The 21,934-nt window shown below is 38.7% G+C and overlaps 1 protein-coding gene and 3 long non-coding RNA genes across 4 annotated transcripts; 1 reads left to right on the top strand and 3 right to left on the bottom strand.

Annotated features, from left to right (window-relative positions):
- The first annotated feature begins 10,108 nt into the window (after positions 1 to 10,108).
- On the top strand, positions 10,109 to 10,911 carry LOC107280671 (uncharacterized). Its single transcript, XR_010740997.1, has 3 exons — positions 10,109 to 10,247; positions 10,329 to 10,704; positions 10,806 to 10,911. It is a non-coding gene; the product is annotated as an uncharacterized lncRNA (long non-coding RNA).
- Positions 10,912 to 14,085: 3,174 nt separating this feature from the next.
- Positions 14,086 to 15,177, bottom strand: LOC112938804 (uncharacterized). The gene is made up of 2 exons (XM_026025227.2): positions 15,127 to 15,177; positions 14,086 to 14,891 (listed from the first exon to the last, which is right to left on the bottom strand). Exon 2 carries the CDS (start codon positions 14,863 to 14,865, stop codon positions 14,344 to 14,346), a length of 522 nt encoding a protein of 173 aa, XP_025881012.1. The 5' UTR covers positions 14,866 to 14,891; positions 15,127 to 15,177; the 3' UTR covers positions 14,086 to 14,343.
- Positions 15,178 to 16,552: 1,375 nt separating this feature from the next.
- On the bottom strand, positions 16,553 to 16,951 carry LOC136356395 (uncharacterized). The gene is made up of 3 exons (XR_010741153.1): positions 16,881 to 16,951; positions 16,659 to 16,790; positions 16,553 to 16,595 (listed from the first exon to the last, which is right to left on the bottom strand). It is a non-coding gene; the product is annotated as an uncharacterized lncRNA (long non-coding RNA).
- A 1,461-nt stretch (positions 16,952 to 18,412) lies between these two features.
- LOC136356380 (uncharacterized) lies at positions 18,413 to 19,148 on the bottom strand. Its single transcript, XR_010741135.1, has 3 exons — positions 19,042 to 19,148; positions 18,600 to 18,969; positions 18,413 to 18,515 (listed from the first exon to the last, which is right to left on the bottom strand). It is a non-coding gene; the product is annotated as an uncharacterized lncRNA (long non-coding RNA).
- Between the last annotated feature and the right edge of the window lie 2,786 nt (positions 19,149 to 21,934).

The raw sequence follows: 21,934 nt of genomic DNA, 5'->3' as shown, positions 1-21,934 counted from the left end.
TTGGACTTGGCGTCCGGAAGATGTTTGGCTGTGTTCTTTGGACAATTTTCGTAACATCACTTTCTCGATTTTCTATGCACGTTTTTGCAAACTGTTAAACGTTGTGTTTTTTTTAAAAAATATTTCTATAGAAAAGTTGCTTTAAAAAATATATTATCTATTTTTTATTTTTATAATACTTAATTAATCATACGCTAATAAGGTATTTTGCTTTTCACGTGGAAGGAATGAGTTCCCAACATAAGGAATTAGGTATTGTTGTTGGTGGTGAACTCTGGTAGTTGATAATGGTATTTAGACTGGACTGCTTTCGTTAGTTGAAAAAAAATGCAGAAAAGCATTCCCTTGGTTTAGCAGCCCCATCTTCTCGATTATACTTATACTCTCTCCGTCCAAAAAAAAAAACTCAATTTAGAAGGGGATAACTAATCAACCAAAATTTGAATTTTCAATCTAGAATTTGGAGTTGATTTTGACGTTTTTGTTTGTAGTTTATTTCTCAGCATTTGCTTTTATATCGCTAAGAACACGTATTTTATTTATAAATTATTTTCGTTTGTAAATATGCCGTTTGGCTTATTCGGGTTTCTTCTGTACTTTGTTAAATCCTTTAGTACTTCGATGGTCCAGGAGTGTATGGTTCTTTTAGCTTCTAGAAAGTTTTAGTACTGCATGAAGTGTTTCAAGGTGTCAGATTTCTGTTACTATATTCCAACAGCTAACAATCGTGTTAACCTTCCACAATGAGGATGGAGAATTTATAAATCCATGATATAAGTTAAGTTTTTTTAGTGTACTTATTTTCAAATTTTAATGCTTGAGAAAATTCACCTTTTGTCGTTGAAATGATTTATGAGTTACTTCCTCCGTTTTATATTATAAGTCGCTTTGAATTTTTTCTTAATCAAACTTAAAAATGATCAAATTTGTAAAAAAATATAGCAACATTTTTAACACAAAATAAATATATTATTAAAATATATTCAATGTTACATTTAATTGAACTAATTTAGTGTTATAGATGTGCTTTAATCATTCAATGTGTATATATATATATATATAGCTTCAGTTATAACTGTTGGATGCACTTTCCAAGTTCAAGTAAATTGTCAATGAAAGGCTTAAATGGATGTATAGAACTCAATGCATGTGAAAGGGCATGGAATAATTTTCGCGTCTCAAATGAATAACAGACAAACGATCATCAAATGCTCATCATCATAACCAAGCAGCCCTCTATACTGAAATTTAAGTGAGGTGCAGTCATTATTTATAAAGCCAACTGTAAGGTGCATATAGTAATCTGTTCTTTTCCCACGTAATGGGTGGTTTATGTTTCTTGATGTTCTCTGTAAATTTTGCTGCTTTGGCTGTAAATGTTCTTTGTCATAATTCACATCATGTAGTAATCTGGGTCCAGTGGATCCACTGTCTGTGGTTAGGCTTAGTCAATCTCTTGGGGCCAAGATCACTCATACCCATTTTACTTTGAATGAATTTGGTGGTTTTTGAGGCAGTTTGTCGGTGTATTTGTATTGTAAACTGAGTGGAAATCAGCAGTGTTTCATCTGCGGATCAATTACAAAGTTTTCAAGGAAAATTGATGTTATGGTCTGCCAAGTATAAAAAAAACATGTGGTATCTCTTACTATCGAAATCCGTGCAAGTTATCGAGCGATTAGCGATGCCACGTGGCACAGCGTGGTTCGTGCGTGCGCTCCAAAACGCGAAAAGAACTAAAATATAAAAGACAATCTTACGTTGGAGTATAATGAAAAAGTGCAAAGCCACCTGATTTCTCCGAAAGGGCCACGACTCTTCGTCTTCCTTGATTGACTCTTCTTCTTCTCTGTATATATATTCATTCTCCATCATTCCTCTTTCCTCTCGTCATTGTCTCACATTCCTTCTTGCCGTTCCACCATCCACATTCACCGGCACCAAACACCACCATCAACATCCACCGGCAATACATCTGATCCACCGAGGGATAAAGAAGCAACGACCTCCAGCCGGTACCTCTGCGGCAAGCACATCCTGCGCCGTGCGCGACAACACAACGACGAGGAGGAACCTTCGAGGCGGTGGCCTCCGGCCGGTAGCTCTGCGGCGAGCAGGTCCGGCGACACCAGGACGAGGTTAGTGAACTGAATCACATGTATTAGTGAACACGAGGACGAGGTCAGGTACACGATCGCCTGCATTACCTTGCACGATCACGAAAGCCCCCAAATTAGCCCAGATCCAGTAGTATTTTGCATTTTGATCGATTGATTTATACCGAATCAAAGAACATCAACACCAGCCTACTGCAACTTGCCCTGATCCTGATGATGTGCACGATGGACAACAAGATATACTATATCTGTTACTTCTCTGACACTATATAGGAGTATTAGACTATTTGTTATAATATAAGTCACTGGGAACGGAAGCAATCGGAAAGAAATCTTACGTCCAGCCACGTCTTATTCTGTCACCTAAATCTCCAATGACAACTTAGTAGAGAGGACATATGGATGTGTTCCTTTTGATTTCTGTTTGATCTTTGCTAACAAGTCAAGCTTTCGTGTACTCCTAATAAATTAACTCATAGTATATTACGATGACCACCATTCCAAACTAACTGTTTTCAATTAAACTTTTTAAAAGTTATTCAAAATACATTGATTTATATAGTGGTACTATACAATGTAGCTGTAGCCTCCACTTCTGATCCAAACAAACCCTTAATTGACAAACCTAGGTACTTACATGTAATTATACTAACTTCAATCCCGTAAATCAATTAGTCACAAAGTCTAATCTTTTCCTCTAAATAATTTGCAGCAAGTTACAGCAAATTTTACTTTCTATTTAGAAAAGCTATAGCACAACCAATCAGCTGTGAATAACATTTCGTGTAGTATGGATATTTACCAGAAAAAAAAACATTGTCTATTCTTTTTAGTATTTTTCATCATTGTACATTGATCATCTGCAATGATATTAGTAAATGTTTATTTTACAGGGGATAAAAGAATAAGGAAAAGAAAAGGAGATAAACAGGAGCAAGACACTGAAGCTAGGAAGTACAAAAAGGTAAAAAACAATAACGAGCTGGAAAATTTTATATATATATGTGTATATATATATATATATGTGTATATATATATATATATGTGTGTGTCTATATATATATATATGTGTATATATATATATATGTGTATATATATATATATGTGTATATATATATATGTGTATATATATATATATATATATATATATATATATATATATATATATATATATATATATATATATATATATATATATATATTGTACTGGATGTGTTGTACCAATGACCAAAAAGTTATATTATGCTGGATGCGTAGACATACCAAGATCCTACTACAACCCTTCTGGAAAATCAATGTTCCTATGGAGAATTGGAGAATTGTAGCAACATCAGTGAAGACAGAAAAAATACTTGCACTAGAACCAGTGCAAAAGCTTCACATTTTTTTTGTATTTATTTATTTTTATTTCCATAAGATATTGTTTTACCAATAAATCAGCAAATCCATTTTATCTATAGCCACAAATGCACTGAATTTTAGTATGGAACTAATTAAAAACAATAACCAATCAGAAATATATATAAAAATATCAACACTATCTATTGAAATTTGAAAATTTTGTGCGATGGTTGTAAGAAACTGTAATACAAATGGAATGGATGTACTGTACAAAAGATGTACGCTAGGAATTATTAGAGAATGGCAATAGAATAGCTCTATTGCCCCATTGTATGTATGATCAATAATTGTAGCTCCTATTAATCTTTGTCGTCATAAATATTGAAGTGTTTGTATTAGCTAACACTTTTTTTACTATTCATGTGTAATTTTCTGATTATATATAGCTGTTGAAATGAATGATTAAGTTTTGTATTGATTCAACCAATATCTTTAATTATTCATATTTAATTTTATGCTTATATTCATTTCTGACTTTGGCTATTTTTTGTGCTTATATAATTAGAAGTGTTAATATGCCATCAAAGAGAAAGCAAGATCCAATAAAAATAGCAGAATATGATAAATCAGATTGCAAGAAAAGAAGATATATCAGACTACAAATTCTAAGAGAGAAAAAGCGAAAAAGAGAAGAAGAAAAAAAATATGGTGCATAATAACAATAAAAAATGTAAGAAAGATGAAGAAGAAACATCAAAAAATAGTAATATAAGAGATATAATATATACAGAAAAGCAAAAAAATATTAAAAATAAAAGAAAAATACAATATAATTTAGATTATCTAGAAAAAATTGCAAAAAAGAAATGTTTAGAGATAGACCATATATCTTCATATTTATCAACTTTACATGGCATGGTGTCCTTTACCCCAGAATACATTAAATATCTAAAAGAATCATATGAAAACAAATCATTTATAGGTATGCCAGAGTATAAATGTAAACATTGCAATGCTATATTTTGGTTTGAAGAAAGAAATAAAAGAGAGACAAAGAAAAGAAAAGGTGAAATTATATATTCAAATTGCTGTAAAAATAACAAAATAAAAATACCACCATTCCAGAACCCACCAGAAACACTTGCTAGGTTACTTAATAATAAAGAAGATAATCTATCAAAACATTTTATGCAGAAGATTAGACAATATAATAGTTTATTTTCTTTTACTTCAATGGGTGGCACAATAGATAAAAATATAAATAATGGCGATGGACCATATGTGTTTCGTGTAAATGGACAAATACATCATCGTATTGGATGTCTCCTACCTAAGCCTAATGAAATTCCAAAGTTTGCAGAACTATATATTTTTGATACTAAAAATGAAATAGAAAATAGAATACATGCTTTAAATAAAGAAGAAATGGGAAGTACAGATATCAATCCGTATATAGTTGAACAATTAAAAAAAATGTTTGATGAATATAATCCATTGGTAAAAACATTTCGCTATGCTCGCGATCTATTTGAAGAACATAAAGGTGTTGATTTTAGTATTCGAATAATAGGGGCTGATAAAGGTGATCCAATACAATATGAAATGCCACATACAGAAGATTTAGCAATTTTAATAGTTGGAGAATTAAATCTAGAAAATTATAAAAGAGATATTATTGTTCAAAATAAAAATAATGGATTACAACGCATATCTATATTCCATCCAGCCTATATGGCTTTACAATACCCTTTATTATTTCCTTATGGAGAAAGAGGATTTCAACTTGGCATACCATATTATAATAGTAATACAAATAAAAAGAGTAAAAAAACAAGATCAACAATTACAGTACATGAATACTACAAATATCATATGCATTATCGACCAAATCAACCAAATCCTTATTTATGTTATGGTAGATTATCAAAACAAGCAATAGTTGATGCCCGTGCAATAGAAGATGAAGATAGACTAATGTTTATTGCTAAAAATCAAAACAAATTACGAGCTGAATGTTTACAAGGAATATTTGATGCAGTACAAAAAGGTTTAACGGAAGGAAACCAAATAGGAAAAAAAATAATATTACCATCAAGCCATGTTGGTTCTAAACGATATAAAATGCAAAACTATTACGATGGCATAGCAATATGTCGTGTATATGGACCTCCACATTTATTTATAACATTTACATGTAATCCTAGGTGGCCTGAAATTACTATGACAATCTTAGAAAACGAACAACCCAATGATAGACCTGATATTATAGTTCGAGTATTTCATATAAAGCTAGAACAATTAATAGAAGATATACAATCCGGCACAATATTTGGACCTACAACAGCTATTTTATACTCGGTAGAATTCCAAAAAAGAGGTTTACCACATGTACATATCTTAGTTTGGTTAGATAAAAAGCCAAGTGAAATAACGATTGAAATGATAGATAAATGGATATCAACTGAAATACCAGATCCTAGAGAAGATCCTCTAGGATACATCCTTATAGCTGAACATATGATGCATGGACCATGTGGAGCCAAGAATGAAAATTGTCCATGCATGAAAAAAGGCAAATGTTCAAAATTTTACCCTAAAGAATTCAATGATCAAACTAATTTTACTGAAAATGGATTTGCACAATATAAACGTAGAAATACTAATATATACATACGTAAAGATAACCATAACTTGGACAATAGATGGGTTGTTCCACACAATTTATTCCTATTAAAAAGATATCAAGCCCATTTAAATGTTGAGTTTGTTAATCAAAGCAGAATGTTAAAATATTTATGTAAATATGTAAACAAAGGAGGGGATAAAGCTAAAATAATTTTCCAACGTATCAAACAAGGAATAGATCATTCTGAAAATGAGCAAACAGAAAAAATAGATGAAATAGAAGAATATTTAGAATGTAGATATATTTGTGATCAAGATGGTATGTGGAGATTACTTGGATATGAAATACATTATCATTGGCCACCAGTGGAAAGAATGCCTGTTCATCTTCCCTTAATGAATATGGTCAAATTAACTAAGGATACAAAACTAAAAAATATTATAGAAAATCCAGATAATCAAAGAACGATGCTTACAGAATGGTTTATGGCAAATCAGTTACATGAAGAAGCAAGAAACTTGACATACTGTGAATTCCCACAAAAATGGAAATGGGATAAAAAAGAAAGGAAATGGGTCAAACGACAACATGGTTTTAAAATAGCCCGTTTATATTATGTCAAACCAACTGAAGGAGAACGTTTCTATCTACGTATGCTATTAATGATAGTTAAAGGAGCAAAAAACTATGAAGATATTAGAACATACAATGGTATTACTTATAAAACTTTTAAAGAAACATGTGCAGCACGTGGATTATTAATGGATGATAATGAATGGTATAAAACATTTGACGAAGCTGCAAGTTGGGCAACATCTCCACAACTACGATCTTTATTTATAATCCTACTATTGTATTGCAATTTAGAAGATGAAAGGAAATTTTTTGAGACAAATTGGGCAAAAATGGTAGATGATATAAAATTTCAATTAATATCAAAATATCACCCAATTAAGTACAACCCGACTGATATAGAATTAAAAGATATTCTAATTGAACAAATAGAATATTTATTATCCAAAAGTGGTATAAGTATAGACAAATTTAATCTTCCTCAGATGACAGTAAGATACAAATTAGATTCAACTAATACACTAATTCAAGATGAATTAAATTATAATGCAAATGATTTAGAAGAGCAAGCTAACAAATTGTACTTACAGCTAAACGATGACCAAAAGAAAGCATTTCATCTTATAGTAAATAGTGTAATAAATAAAGAAAGTAATTTTTTCTTTGTATCTGGCCATGGAGGAACTGGCAAAACATTTTTATGGAATACTATTGTATCATTTTTGAGAGCTAAAAAAGAAATTGTTCTAACAGTCGCATCGTCTGGAGTAGCATCATTATTACTACCAAATGGTCGAACAGCCCATTCAAGATTTCGAATACCAGTTGATATAGATGAACTATCATTATGTGATATTAAACATGGAACAAAATTAGCTGAATTACTAATAGAAACTTCTCTTATAATATGGGACGAAGCATTAATGACAAATCGCCAATGCTTTGAGGCTCTTGATAGAACATTAAGAGATATATTATCAGAAAAATATATTAATGCTATCGATAAACCATTTGGAGGTAAAGTTGTTGTTCTAGGAGGAGACCCTAAACAAATCTTACCAGTTATAGAAAATGCATCAAAACTGGAAATTATTAATGCATCAATCGTAAAGTCATATCTTTGGGGGTATGTTAAAAAAATATTTCTATTTGAAAATATGCGATTACAAAAAACCAAATCTAATACTTTAGAATATAAAGAAATCAATGACTTTAATAATTGGATTCTGGATATAGGCAATGGTAAAATAAATACCAAACAAAGTACTGCTCAAAATGAAGACACAGATACAACCATTATACAAGTGCCGGAAAATTTATTAATAAACACAGGAGAAAACAAATTAGAAGAGTTGGTAAAGTTTACATACCCAGATTTCAAAAATAGTTTCTTTAATCCAAATTATTTGAAAAATAGAGCAATTCTAGCTACAACTAATGAGATTGTTGATGAAGTGAACAACTATATACTTAGCTTAGTACCTAATCAAGAGAAGGAATATTATAGTGCTGACACACTATCTCAATGTATGGATACAACTAATGATGCGGACATATTATATCCTGTCGAATATTTAAATTCTCTAAATGCCAATAATTTTCCAACTCATGTACTTAAGCTGAAAGTTGGAGTTCCTATAATTTTGCTAAGAAATCTAAACCAAAATTTAGGATTGTGTAATGGAACAAGATTGATAATAACAAATTTAGGAGACAATATTATAGAAGGTATAATAATAACAGGAACTCATATAGGAGAAAAAGCATATATACCCAGAATAAACTTAACAACCCGAGGAAATCAATGGCCATTTACCTTGTGTCGACGACAGTTCCCAATAAAAGTGTGCTATTCTATGACTATAAATAAAACCAAGGACAAACTTTATCTAATGTTGGTTTATATCTAAAAAAACCAGTCTTTACACATGGCCAATTATATGTCGCAATCTCACGAGTAAGCAATAGTAAAGGTTTAAAAATTCTAATAGAAAATGAAGATGGGACATGTGCAACACAAACAAAAAATATAGTATATAGAGAAATTTTAGATTCATTTAGATCTTAATGTATACTATATTTTTCTCTATATACTATATAAACACAAACACAGTACTAACATTTTCCATTGCTTATAATTTGCAGATGAATATCATTCCAATTGCAGAGCTGCGCCCAGGGCGATATGACTACATGATATGCGTCCGAATATCCAGGATATGGGAATTTAGAGGAACTAATGAAGATGATAACATCAAACATTTAGATCTGGTTTTACTTGATCAAAAGGTAATACTATATCCTTTATTTATATTTTCTCCTAACATATATTTATCATTAAATATATATTATTTTATTAAAATTGCATGGCCATTGCAGGGAGATGCTATCTATGCTGAGATCCCACCTGATGCTATACCTTTATTGAACCAATATTTACAGGAAGGAAATATCGTCTACATCAGCAAGATAACAGTTAACAATGCTAAGCCCAGTTATAGAGCAGTTGGTAATCCATATATGATCAAACTAAACAAAAGAACTTGTATCATTGAAGCCAAAGATCAACCTATGGATTTTCCAAAGTATACATTTGACTTGGTGTCATTTGATAAACTTCACGATTTCACAAGCAAGACTGATCGTTTTCTAGGTACTAAATTAACTTTTATTTCATTACACGTAACCATAATATTCTATATGCAATGTTATAATCAAATACTTTATTCTATCTTTGCAGATGTTATTGGAAAAATCATTGCTGTTTCTAATGCAGCAATGATTTCTACAAGTTCATCAGATTATAGGATGAGAAGAATAGTCAAACTACAAGATTTAAGGTAATTTATGCCAATATCAGCTATATTTCCCCATCTGAACACTAACACTAATCTGAAACTACTTGATACTGACTTTATTGTTTCTTCAAAGTGGAAAAACCATCGACCTCTCATTATCAGGAAAAAGAGCTGTTGAGTTTGATGGAGAGACAATACTGGAAGTTGGTCAAAATAACCATATAATAGCAATATTTGTTGGTACATCAATGAAAATCCTTAAGGGAACATATGAATTTCTAAGTGGAACAACAGCTTGTCGTTGGTATATCAACGAAAATGACATCCCTGAAATCAAGATGTTTCAGAAATGGTAAGTACAATTTAATCCCCTGCATATCTTCTTTTACTTTATGGAATTTCCTATTTCTAACATCTTATATATGCAGCCTTCCACCACATGCTGATCCTATACAAAAGCTATACTTGCAAAGTGATGAAGATATGCAACGGAGCATTGAACACAAAACACTTGCAGAATTGAAGGAAATTGATCCTTTTGTTGACAAGGTTAGACTTATGTACCTAAATTAATATACTATTAAATTCTTTCATTGAACTACAACTTAAACCTTTCATTTATACATTTACATAGGATGAAAAATACCAGTGCACTGCTACTATCATTGGAATTCAGGAAAGAAAAACTTGGTGTTATCAAGCCTGTAAATTGTGCAATTGCAAGATGATATGGGATGGTTCTATATTAAAATGCAAGAAAGAGAACTGCCCATGTAGGCAGTATGAGTACAAGTGAGTATTTCTTTTTCCAATCATACTATTAAGTGTGAATATATATAACTATAATTTTCAAATAACTCTGCACTTGAACAGGTACAAAATACCATTCATTGCAAATGATGGCACAGCTAGCCTTGAACTTGTGCTATTTGAAAAGAAAGGTACAGAACTTATTGGTAGGACTGCTGAAACTATGAAAAGGCAATATGATATCAATCAAACACCTCCAGAAATAAAAGCATGGATAGGACATAAATTCACATTCATAGTGAAGGTTTTGCCGAACATAACTATCAACGCTGATGAACCTTCATTTGAGGTGCTGACAATTAAAGAAAGATTTGGAAGGCAACATTCCAGCCAAGGCTTTAAGGCAACTAAGAATCTTCCCATCAGTTCAAGTTCATCTCAACAACTACATAATTTACCTCCACTGGTGCCTATACTATCCAAGAAAATACAACATGAGGTAAAAGAGTAGTACTCTTTCTTTTATTCATTTTTGTCGGTGCTACATAATCTCTTACTATTTCCTTTCTTTTCTTTCTTATTTACTGCTCATCATCCCAGATAGAACCACCCCAAGATATTCAAAGCATGGAAGTTGAACCATATAATTTAGAAACAAGCACTTTGTCAGGAAAAAGAGCTTATGAAGATCCAAACAGTACAGATCAGGTAAACAACTGATCATATTTAAATTCATTTGTTTTTCATTCTTCAATCATACAATTAACCTACTAACTGTACTGTGCACAAGCTTGGCACCATTTCAATCAAGTGTATTTTTTTAGATAATGGAATGAAATATTCAAGCAAGTGTATACCCTGTGGTCAACAACTATTCTCTATTTACATGTACTATTCACATATATGGCTGACACTAGGGGTCTCATACTTGCCAAACCTACTGCCTGCATTGTGCTAAGTATTGCATGAGAAAGAATTGCTGGTTCCTTAGTAATATACTTTGATAAGGATTCTGTTTTTCTTTTTTAGGAAAATGATGAAGAAGAAAGCACTGACTATGGCTTCATTCAGACAAAGGGCAAAAAGAAGCGTTCTACCTGATAACTTCTCCAATCAAGACAGCCTACTTTTGCTATCTATAGTCCAAGATGGACACTTTTGTTATCCTCTCATCTACTAGCCAAATTACTTTTGGTGTATCTAGCTCTGACTAAGAACCTAGACTGATCTACTAGCCAGTTACTCTAATACAAAGTTGACATGGAGCTTTATTAAAATCTTTCATTATTTAAGCTCTAGATCAAACCTCTATAATATGTCAATACTCTTCAAATGTCTGTCACAAATAGCCACTGTGTTTTGTTCAGATTATACAGTCTATATCACACTATATGTCACAAAAATCTTCTAAATTTTGTAGTCTACTACAGCAATCATGATTGTGCACTATAGTATCATGCTATAACTTGCGCTTTTTTTTTTGAGATAATACTTGCATTGTTGTTAAACTGATTATTCTGTCTCATTAGGGTCAAATAGCATGGCCCATCCAGTATTGCACGCGGCAAAGCCGCGTGTTTTTTTCTAGTTTTGTAGCTATAGCTAAAAGAAATTATGGATTGGTATGTTTTTCTGTCCAAAATATTTATTCACGTTTAGCACTCTTATGGCAAAATTTTCAAAAAATGTAAATCAACACCACAAACCGCAATCGAGGGAGGAGTAGTTATCTAAAGTAGTGAAAGAAATAATCGTTCTCGTCACTACAATGCGCCACGTCATCTGCTCAATATAAGGAGTTGGATGCAACAAAGGCTGTGTTTAATTCCACACTAAAATTGGAAGTTTGACTGAAATTGAAAATTTAAAGAAAAAAGTTGGAAGTTGATGTGAGTAGAAAAGTTTTGATGTGATGGAAGAGTTGAAAGTTTGAAGAAAAAGTTGGGAACTAAACAAGGCCAAAAAATTGAGCCCCTACTGTTGGATGTAGTGTGTAAAAGAGGCTCAGTAAAAAAGAGTAAACAGTAGTATTTTTGCACACTGTATGAGTTAGAAAAGCAGGCAGTACCTGATTTGTTTGTGATGGCTGTATGTATTCTTTCAGGAGAAAGGATAATGTTCTAATAAATCTAATAAATAAACCTTCTGTCATCACCTACATAATAGAAAATTACTACCCAAATGCTTTCAATTGGTATGAATAGTAGGGGAAAAAAATCATATTATTAATATACTGCAGTGCATAGTCTGCATACACCATGAAGAATTTGATTTACTCTTTACCAGCCAATCAGCAAATAAGAAAGTCTTAGTCCGTAGCAGGTTATAATTTAGCTGATGACTTAACAATTCCCTTACAAATGCTCAATTCCTACATACCATTATCAAAAGGTGAACAAAAAAACTGATGATATCCTCTCTACCAGAAATTGTTTATTCATTCAAATAAATTCGTTCACTCATTTTAATTTTAAGTTTTGGTTACAAATTTCAGCTAGAAGTCCTCATCTGAAGTTTGGGGTGGAGGGGGAGTATAATATCATGGTCACTGATCTTCTTGGTCCAAGTCTAGATGACTTAATCAACTACTGCAACAGAAAGTTCTCTCTTAAAACAGTAGTTATGCTTGCTGATCACATGGTGGCTTTTTCTTACTGAATATTTTATTTTGGTTGTTAATTCTAGTTTGTAACATTTTCGACTTGGTTGAAGGAACATAAAGCACTGGTAATTCCCTCCACTGTGCCTTTTTTTATCCCGCTGCTACATGCGATGGGAACATCTTCTCTTCAATTCTGTTATTGCTCTAAATGAGCATATTTTTTTTTATTGAAACCATCAACAAGAGATCAATCTTAAATGTAACGTTTGAACCTTTAGTTGGAAATACAGGTTTGTCTAGATTTAACTATTCTTTTCTCAGGTCATACAATTTTGCAAAGATTCAAATATAAAGTATACAATTCATAATCATCATAATTACGATGCATATTTATTATAAATGGCTTTTATACGGGAATTCAAAGTCATGCAATACACGACTAAGTGGCTAGTGGTAATGTATGACAATTTATTTAGTGTTATGATAATATTCTTACTCCTACTTATCAATGTAATAAATATGTTAGCGCTTTGCCTGTACAATTATATATACCGTCAATATAATTTTAAGCTAATTATTATAAACAATAAGTAAACGAGAGAGATTACAGTCGCGCCTTCGCGCGACTTAATAAACTTGTATAGATGATCTCTGGTGCATGGTGGGAGGGGTAGAGAGGGTTAAGCTGTTTATCGTGTCAGCCATGTGCTGGGCACTGTGGTTGAAAAGTGATTACCTTGTTCTGTTTTCCTGTAGCTGTACTCTGGACAACTTTGTTTCTCTGGGTAGGTGTGAACTTGATGTGAAATTCTAGGGGTTTACCGAGTTGATGAAGATTTCAATAGCTAAATTATGTGGCTTCATCATTTTCTAAAAAAAAAAGTTATGTGGCTTCAAAATTTAATAATTCATAACTGATTCTCTTGTATAGATATAGAAAATCAGAACAGAGCATGATACCTACATTATGTCTGCTAGTAATTGCCTTTGACCTGGTTAGCAATGAATGCGACGCTAACCTTGTTTCGTACACTGAGATAAACATCATTGGATACTTGCAGAATTTTAACATTTACTATTCTGAAAAGGCTTCACTTAATTCCAAATGAGGCCTTGTTCTTTATAGAACTATCTGTTTACTTCTGTGTTTGTACCACTAAGTCTGCATCGAAATTCTACATAATAATAGTTTCTAATGTGTGGGAATTTATCTCATTGTAAAATTAGATTTAATTTTCAGCTAGAGTTAAAAGAACTTTTTTTTTTGACTCCTCTGTATGATTCACAACATTCCATAATCGCAGAGTGAATATTTGCTTATAGTATGATCAGCCCCTAGATAAAGAGAGTAAAGAACTATGCACACGGTAAGTCGGTAATAGTACCATCTAGCAATCCTATAAACCAAAACCAAATAAAAAAGGTTACTTGAACACTCGATCACTAGATGTTTTGTTATTAGACAATATATATAAGCTCCCGAGCAGCTCGGGAGCATAGGTATTCTCTAAGCCGGGAAAATTTATTCATCGGTTATTAAAGTTTCTTAGTTCCTCCGGTATGCTTCTTGGTGACCCCTGGTCGACCCCTCCTCCTTCCCGGCGCCGGAGCTCGGGATCGAGTGGCTGCTTGGTCCTCGTCGTCGGTGATCCAGTACTCGGCATAGCCTTTCTCATTGTACTCCTTGCGAATCCTCTCCTGCTCCTCCAGGATGGGTTTCGCGCCCTCGTCATGTATCTTGTTCTTTCTAGCCCAGTAGTCGTCCAGCTGATCGACGGGCACGGGGAAACAAGCCAGTAGCTCCTTGGAGAAGTTCTTGTATCCAGGTGGCATGGTGAGGGGCCTGTGCTTGTACGACATGATTCTGTCCACCTCGTGCTGTGGCATCCTCACCTTCTTCATCTTCTTCTCCTTTTGCTTCTTCTTCGTCTCTTCTCCGGCCGCCGCTGCCGACGCCTTCTTTTCTCCAGCCGTCTCCGTCGCTGCCGGCGAGATTACGCCCTTCTCTTCCTCTTCTGCAACCGCCTTCTCCTTCGATTCCTCCGAGGAACTCGCCATGGTCCGCCGCGATGTCACGGTAGTAACTGCAATTTGCAATTGGTAGTGTTGGTTTTAGATTGGGGGGAGAAGCCTGCCGGGTGCAAGGATTTTATATCGCTATAAGCAGATCGATCGACCCGGTTCGCCATCGGAATCGGCGAGAGAACAACGGCACCGAATCGAAGTCCCATTGCCATGAATAGACCTCTTACCAACCGACAAAAGAATCAACCACCAACAATCAATCGTATCAGGGCAAGAGTAGGAGAAGGAAAGTACCTCGAGTCAGTCACGGATGAGCGACGGCGGTGGTGGGGGAGGCGCCGCCGGAGAACCAAGGTAGGAGACGGGAGAATTTTTTTTATTTATAATTTTTTTTATTAAAAGTTTTACAAAAATAATTTTTCATTTTGAAAATTGACGGAAGTAGTCGCCTACCGCCCTCTGGGAAAAATCGCCCTCTCGGGCGACGGCCGTCAACGAAATTTGCAGGCGGCCCTCTTGCCGCCCTCCGCTAGGGCGAGTTTATACTGTGCGGGGGGCCGCCTGCAAATGGGCGGCGAGGGGGGCATGGAATTTTGCAGGCGGCCCCCTTGCCGCTCTCCGCTAGGGCGATTTTGTACTGTGGGGGGGCCGCCTGCAAATGGGCGGCGAGGGGGCATGGAATTTTGCAGGCGGCCCCCTTGCCGCCCTGGGGGAGGGCGATTTTATACTGTGCTCTATATTTTTGTATAAATATCAATAGTTATCAAATTTTTTTATATTGAAAACTATACAAGATTAAAATCTCCAAGACTGGTAAAATACAATTTTATTATTTTTTAGGGCATATTTGGATTGTTACCGTACAAATATTTTGTTAGTGCCAAAATATAAGCAAGTTTTGGCACTACCAAATATTTGGTAAGGTAAAATTGCATTTGATCATATTTGGTTTGCTGCCAAAATGTAAAATTATAGTGAAGAATGTTCTACATAATCTCAAATCTAGATTACGTATTACCAATGAATAGGCTTCCATTTTCGTGTGTGGTGTGCTAGTGGGAAAGAAGATATGAAGAGGTTGCCTTCAGATTGTCAATTATATAGCGTCGTTTTCACTGCAATATATGTGAACTCAATGAGATACATTATTCATTAGATGTGACAAGACGATCACGCGTGGGCGTGATTCACTTTATGTCAACAGGCAGCGCCGAAAGTTGATAGTGATAGCTCGAGCTGCCGCTTTTCATGTGTGCTGTTGTGGACTGTGCGCGCTACTGGATCTGACACTACCGTGAAGCGCCGAAAGTGTGTTGTCGTGAGCATAAGTTGTTCTAGCACCATATGAATGAAAAGAACTATGTAGACGAGACAAACACAAGTAGTACTGCAGTAGTAATAGCAAAAGTAGTACTGCTTTACAAGTTTGTAAGCCAAAAGAAACGGTCACATAAGGACTGAAGAGGTAGAACACTACTGACGAGGCCTCTTACCCCTGTCCCTCCTACCCTGCGCCCTAATGTGCCCCTGGGAGTACGTGAGTCGGTCCGGGGGTACGGCACGGCCAACCCGTCCTGCCTGTACAGGTGTGACCTCTGGCTGCTCCTGAGTGTGCGCCTCTGGAGCTCCTCCAAGCTGAGAGGAGCCTAGTACGTCGTGGTGGTGTGCACCGTGCAAGTCGTCGTCGTAGAACTGGCTAGTAGGACCAGTCCTACCGGCGTGAGACGAAGAGGCTCCAGTACCGAAGATCCCGGCTGCAAATCCTGCTGGACAAGGACCATCAGTTTCGTACAAGTATTTAACAGTAGTAATAAAAAGTAAAGTACCGTGTGGGCGAGGGATCGACGCTCCGTGAGAGGAAGAGCTGGCGAACGCGCCCGAAGAGGTGGCGAACGCCCCTGCGGAGCTCGCGGAAGCGCCGGTCGTGCCTGCGAACGCGCTCGAAGGCAGACGAGGTCCTGCGATGAGGAAACGTGCAGTTAAAACATGGTGACATATTCGTGCAAAAGCCAAAACAAAAATGAACTAATATCTGGGCTGAACTGTACCGTGCGAAACCGGTGCTGTAGGTCGCACTGCTCCGAAGCTAGGGGCGCTCGAAGGCAAACGAGGTCCTACGAGGATGGAACATCAAGTTACGACGGGGTGATGTTTTCGTAGAAAAACAGAAACAAAACTTAAGAAACCTCTGGGCTGAGCAGTACCGTGCGAAACAGGTGCCGTAGGTCGAGGTCCTGCTCCGACGGAAGGCGCGCGAGGCCGTGGTTGTACCGGACCAGCTGGAGGTACGACGTCCACGGCGCTGCGACAGGAGAAGACGCGCATGACCGCACGCATCTTCTCCTGCATCCGGTCGAAGGTCACCCTCTGCTCAACGTCAGTCAAGTGCAAACCTCTGTTCAACCTCACTTGGACTGCGGTGATATCGGCACTGATATCCCGTGCGGCATCAGCCTATGCAAGATGGAAATAAAAAATTCAGTAGTTGTCCTATATTATGCAAGATAAATGAAATAATTGTAAGAAGTAATACAAATTGGACGTACCGCCACGAAGTAGTCTCGGTCACGGTGCGTGGGATATGCGTCCGTGACAGCGGCAACGTGCGGCTCTGGGGCGTCTGGAGTGAAGGTCACACGCGCACGAGTGCGAGGAAGGTACCAGCGAAGGTAGTCACGGTAGTTCTCCTCCGTGTGTGGGAAGAGCTCGTTGATCACCTCCTCTGTAGCTAACACCCAGTCGTCAACGTACTGCTGTACACGTGGAGCCCAAAGTGCGCCTGCTAGCTGTCCCCGTCGAGTCAACCTGTGAAGAGAGGTAAATTATATGGCTCGATGAAGTAATTATCATAAAAATTTAGAAATGAACAATCCGAACTCACGAGTGGTCGGCAGGGAGGACGGTCGGCTGCACGTTGCCCGGAAACACCTGCCTAAGTCCGAACTGTCTCATCACACGCTGCGGGCAGTGAGGCTCAACGAAAATGTCGAACACCATCGGCAGGATGGTGAGCCAGTAAGCCTGGTCGCGTGTGCACAAGGACGAAAGTCCTAGCGGTGCTCTCGCAGCGACGGCCTCTTCTGTGTACGGCTCCCAGATGACGTCGCTCGGCTGGAGACGGTCAAACTCGAACACGAAGTCCGGGTAACCACGTCTCACCTGGACGTGAGCGTAACGATGCTGCAATAAACATGATCGGAATTAGACATGTTATGTGAAGAAAAAAAAAGAAGACGACTGATAAACTTATAACGCAGCGAAGTTGCACTAACCCCACGTCGACACCAGTAAGTCCCCATCGTGGGACCGTCCTCTGGCCACTGCGCGCTGCGACCAACCCCGTAGGGTGCGCTGTCCACCACTGGTCGACCTATGGCAAACCTCTCGGCTGCCCAAAGCTGAAGCAACATAGGGCAGCCAGCGATGATCGCTCCCGCGTCAGTATTCGTGCACGCCTCACAGAGGGCACGGTACGTGGCTGCTAGCACGGCAGAACCCCAGCTCCACTGCGGCACGTCCTGTGGCTGAGCATCCGCGATGGACCGTGCGTAGTGGACCAGCCAGAAGTCCACAGCGTGCCCGTGGGTGCTAGTGAACATCACCCACCCGAACAACCACAACAGGTACGCCTCAAGGGAGCGTCGGACCGAGTAATCATCAGCGTCAGGGTGCAGAAGGTCCGCCTACAATTAAGAATGAAATGTTAGTACAAAACACTCATCCGGTCGCAAATAAGCATGTATGATAATAACAACTTATTTACTTACAGTGAACTGGAGCAACCAAGCCTTGCTAGGCCCGACTGTAGAGTACGGAGGAAGGGTGTTGGCCGGTCCTAGGTGTGGAAGGCGCATCACCTGCTCGAAGCGCGCAGTGATATCCTCCTTCCACCCAAAAACACCGTCCACGGGACCAACTGGTGCTCCCGCCAGCGGTAGCCCGAGCAGGTACGACACGTCCTGCAGTGTCGGAGCCATCTCCCCACAGGGAAGGTGGAACGTGTGCGTCTCAGGTCTCCAGCGGTCTACAAGAGCGGCAAGGAGTGACCGGTCTGCATCCCACCGCTTCGCTGGGTCACGGTCGTCCGCCGCCGCCTCAACAAGCCTACAAAGTGGTAGAAGGCCTGCCGCACGCAACCTGTATAGAGCAAACTTCAAACATAAGTACAACACAAAGCAAAGTTGAGTTGAAATGTGAACATACGCGTACCAAGGAACGTGACGGGGGTCGACACGCAACCACTCGCGCGACGTGCGTGGACGGAAGGTGCCGAGCTGTGCACCCTCGACTGCTGACAGGAACGAGCGGTGGTTCCTGTTAATCCCACGGTTCAACAGCGCCGGTGTGTCGTACGCCATACCTGCATCAAATAGGTTGGTCAGAAACATATAAATAATTAGTTCAACATAAGTAATAAATGTTCATAAGCGAATTACTAACACATATTAAACAAGAGTACAAACAAACAAAAGTGTTTAGTCCGAACACTCATCACGATAACATTATGATACAACACCGAATAGTTCGCAATACTACTAGTACAACAATAGTCGGAGGTACTCATTACAACAACATTGAATTGAAATTACACGATAGAAGTATTTAGTCCGAACACTCATTACATCACAACAGCATTTTATTTCCTAAATCGAAAGCATTGTTACACCATGGAATCGCCTGCTGCGCGACGACGCCTTGGCCTTGCGCGCCTGCTTGTTGTTCCTTCACCAGGTGGTCGCCTACCATCACTTGCCTGTCCAGATGGACTAGCATCTGCGCCGCTTGGAACTTCTGCATTCTTCAGGCATTTCTTGTAAGTATGGCCACGCAGATCACACTTGCTGCAGCGTAAAGTCCTCCCACCTGCTTCTGACTCATCCATATCATTTCTGATGCGTCTAGTTTGGCGTCGACCCTTTTTCACCCTTAACTTAGATGGATCTGGAATATAAAAAACTTGGGCACTCAGCGTTGTGTAAGATCCTGAGATCCCGAACCCATATATCTCCTCACTCCATGTATGAAAGATTGCTTCTTTCCTGAAATAATTTGAGACGTACACATTGGGAGATATGCCACAATCACCGGCAGCAGCAAGAACGTGTGAGCAAGGAAGGTGATGAAGCTTCGGCTTCATACAACTGCAGGTACATCCACCATCCGCCTTCAAGACACATTCCTGCACGGCTTGCTTGCGATAGATACCACGCCTGCTCCTATCAACACACATTATTTCATACCGATGCACTTGTGTACCTTGAGCAACAACTCGATGTCTCCGTGCCTTTTTGATTTTATCTTCCATGTACTTTGTCACTACGTTGCCAAACACTATGTTGTTATCGGCCATGGACGGACCAATTTTCTTGTATCGATCCCTAAAGTACGCTTGCGTGCCGTGAAGGATGAATTCAACAATAGCAACCAATGGAAGTACCCGAACTCCTCGCATTACCCAGTTGTACACCTCTGCCAAATTGGTTGTCATTATGCCATACCGAGATCCATCGGTGTCGAACAATAGAGACAACTTCTCCTTAGGCTCATTCTCAATCCACTGAGTGAAATTTCTGATGGACGACCCTGACCTCCTTCTCATTGTTGGTGGGTCATCATGTAATGCACCAAGAGGTATGGGAGGCTCGTCACCTTCAACTAGTGGTCTGCGAGATTGCTCATCTGTTTGCTTCGTTGTCAACTCATCCAACTTGTCCCACAACTCATTAAATTTCTTCTCTTGGTTCTGTGCACAGAGCCTCTTAAAGAGCTCCATAAGATGCTTGTTCTTGAATTGCTTGTAGAAATTTGCACCCATGTGACGCATGCACCACCGACTCCGAACATCAGGCCACTTAGCTGGAAGTCCCTTCTCATCCCAACCGTTCTGCAAGTAGTCAATAGCCCGCAACATACCCGCATGACGATCATGTATAAGGCAAACGTTGGGCCTCATACGCACCACTGCAATGTGCACTCTCTCTAGGAACCAGTACCAGCTTTCAGTGTTCTCACTCTCTACAAATGCAAAAGCCATAGGTAGAACCTGGTTGTTACCATCACACCCAATTGCTGTCAATATCTGTGTCGGTGACATGGGACCGGGAGTATCATGACTAGAGGCTTGAGGCAGACACAATCGCCCACGTGGCCTGGCACCCTCGGGGGACGTCGGGCCCGAGGGTGATGTGTGCGCCCACCTCTTGGTCTCCCCGAGGGGGGGGTCGGACCACTCCTGCCTCGCCCCCGAGGGCCGAGGCGCCCCGACCCCTCGCGGGTTCTACTCCGCGTGTATGGGTTAGGTGAGCACAGCGGGGCTCACCTAACCGCATTTATTGCGCCTCGGCTAAAACGTGTCACACTGCACGAAGTGCAGCGCAGAGCACTCGTTTATCCGGTCTGTGACCAGTCACAGACCGGTCAGATCACGGGTTAGGTGGCGACAGGCGGTCTGACGCACGCTTCGCCCCATCCCGTCAAGACGAGAGCTTCTAGGCACTCGTCCCCGGCTGGAGCTAGCGTGTTACATCCTAGAGATGACACGTTAGCCCCGGTCAGATACGTGCCAGGCTTCATCCTAACCATTACAAGCAAGATGTTGTGTGAAGAAGGGCAAACATGCACGTTGCTAAGCTGACGCGTGGTGGACAAGAATGACCGATTTGTGACCGGTCTGACACTGCTCATGTCGTCAGCAGACAGCCACATTCCCACGACGCGCCTGCCCCCGGCGGAAGTGGAGGTAGGTGTGTGCCGTCCCGTCAGAAGGATGTTCGGAGGACAACCGTGCAAATCTCCGTCCATTTATGAAGAGAAGAAAAGTCCAGTTTGGAAGGAGGGGGTGCATGTGGTATCCCCTTGAAATATAAAAGGAGGACCTTGCCCATAGAGAAGGGGGACGATCTTTTCCAGATTCGGAACCTAGAACGAGGGAGAGGTTGGCTCACACTTTGTAGCTCCTTCATACACAGATCCACCAAAACACAGGAGTAGGGTATTACGCTTCTCAGCGGCCCGAACCTGTATACATCGCTTGTGCTTCATGCTCTTTTGAGAGGTCGCGATCTTTCCACATACACAGAGAGCTTGGGATCTCACCCTGAGC

Source organism: Oryza sativa, chromosome 4 (genome assembly GCF_034140825.1).
Source record: "Oryza sativa Japonica Group chromosome 4, ASM3414082v1".
NCBI classification, from domain to species: Eukaryota; Viridiplantae; Streptophyta; class Magnoliopsida; order Poales; family Poaceae; genus Oryza; species Oryza sativa.
Note: the sequence above shows the minus strand (reverse complement) of the source record. Positions and strands in the feature narration are given on the sequence as shown.

Coding starts and splice junctions, on each gene's coding strand:
- LOC112938804 (XM_026025227.2), bottom strand. CDS start 14,865: ATGGCGAGTTCCTCGGAGGAATCGAAGGAGAAGGCGGTTGCAGAAGAG.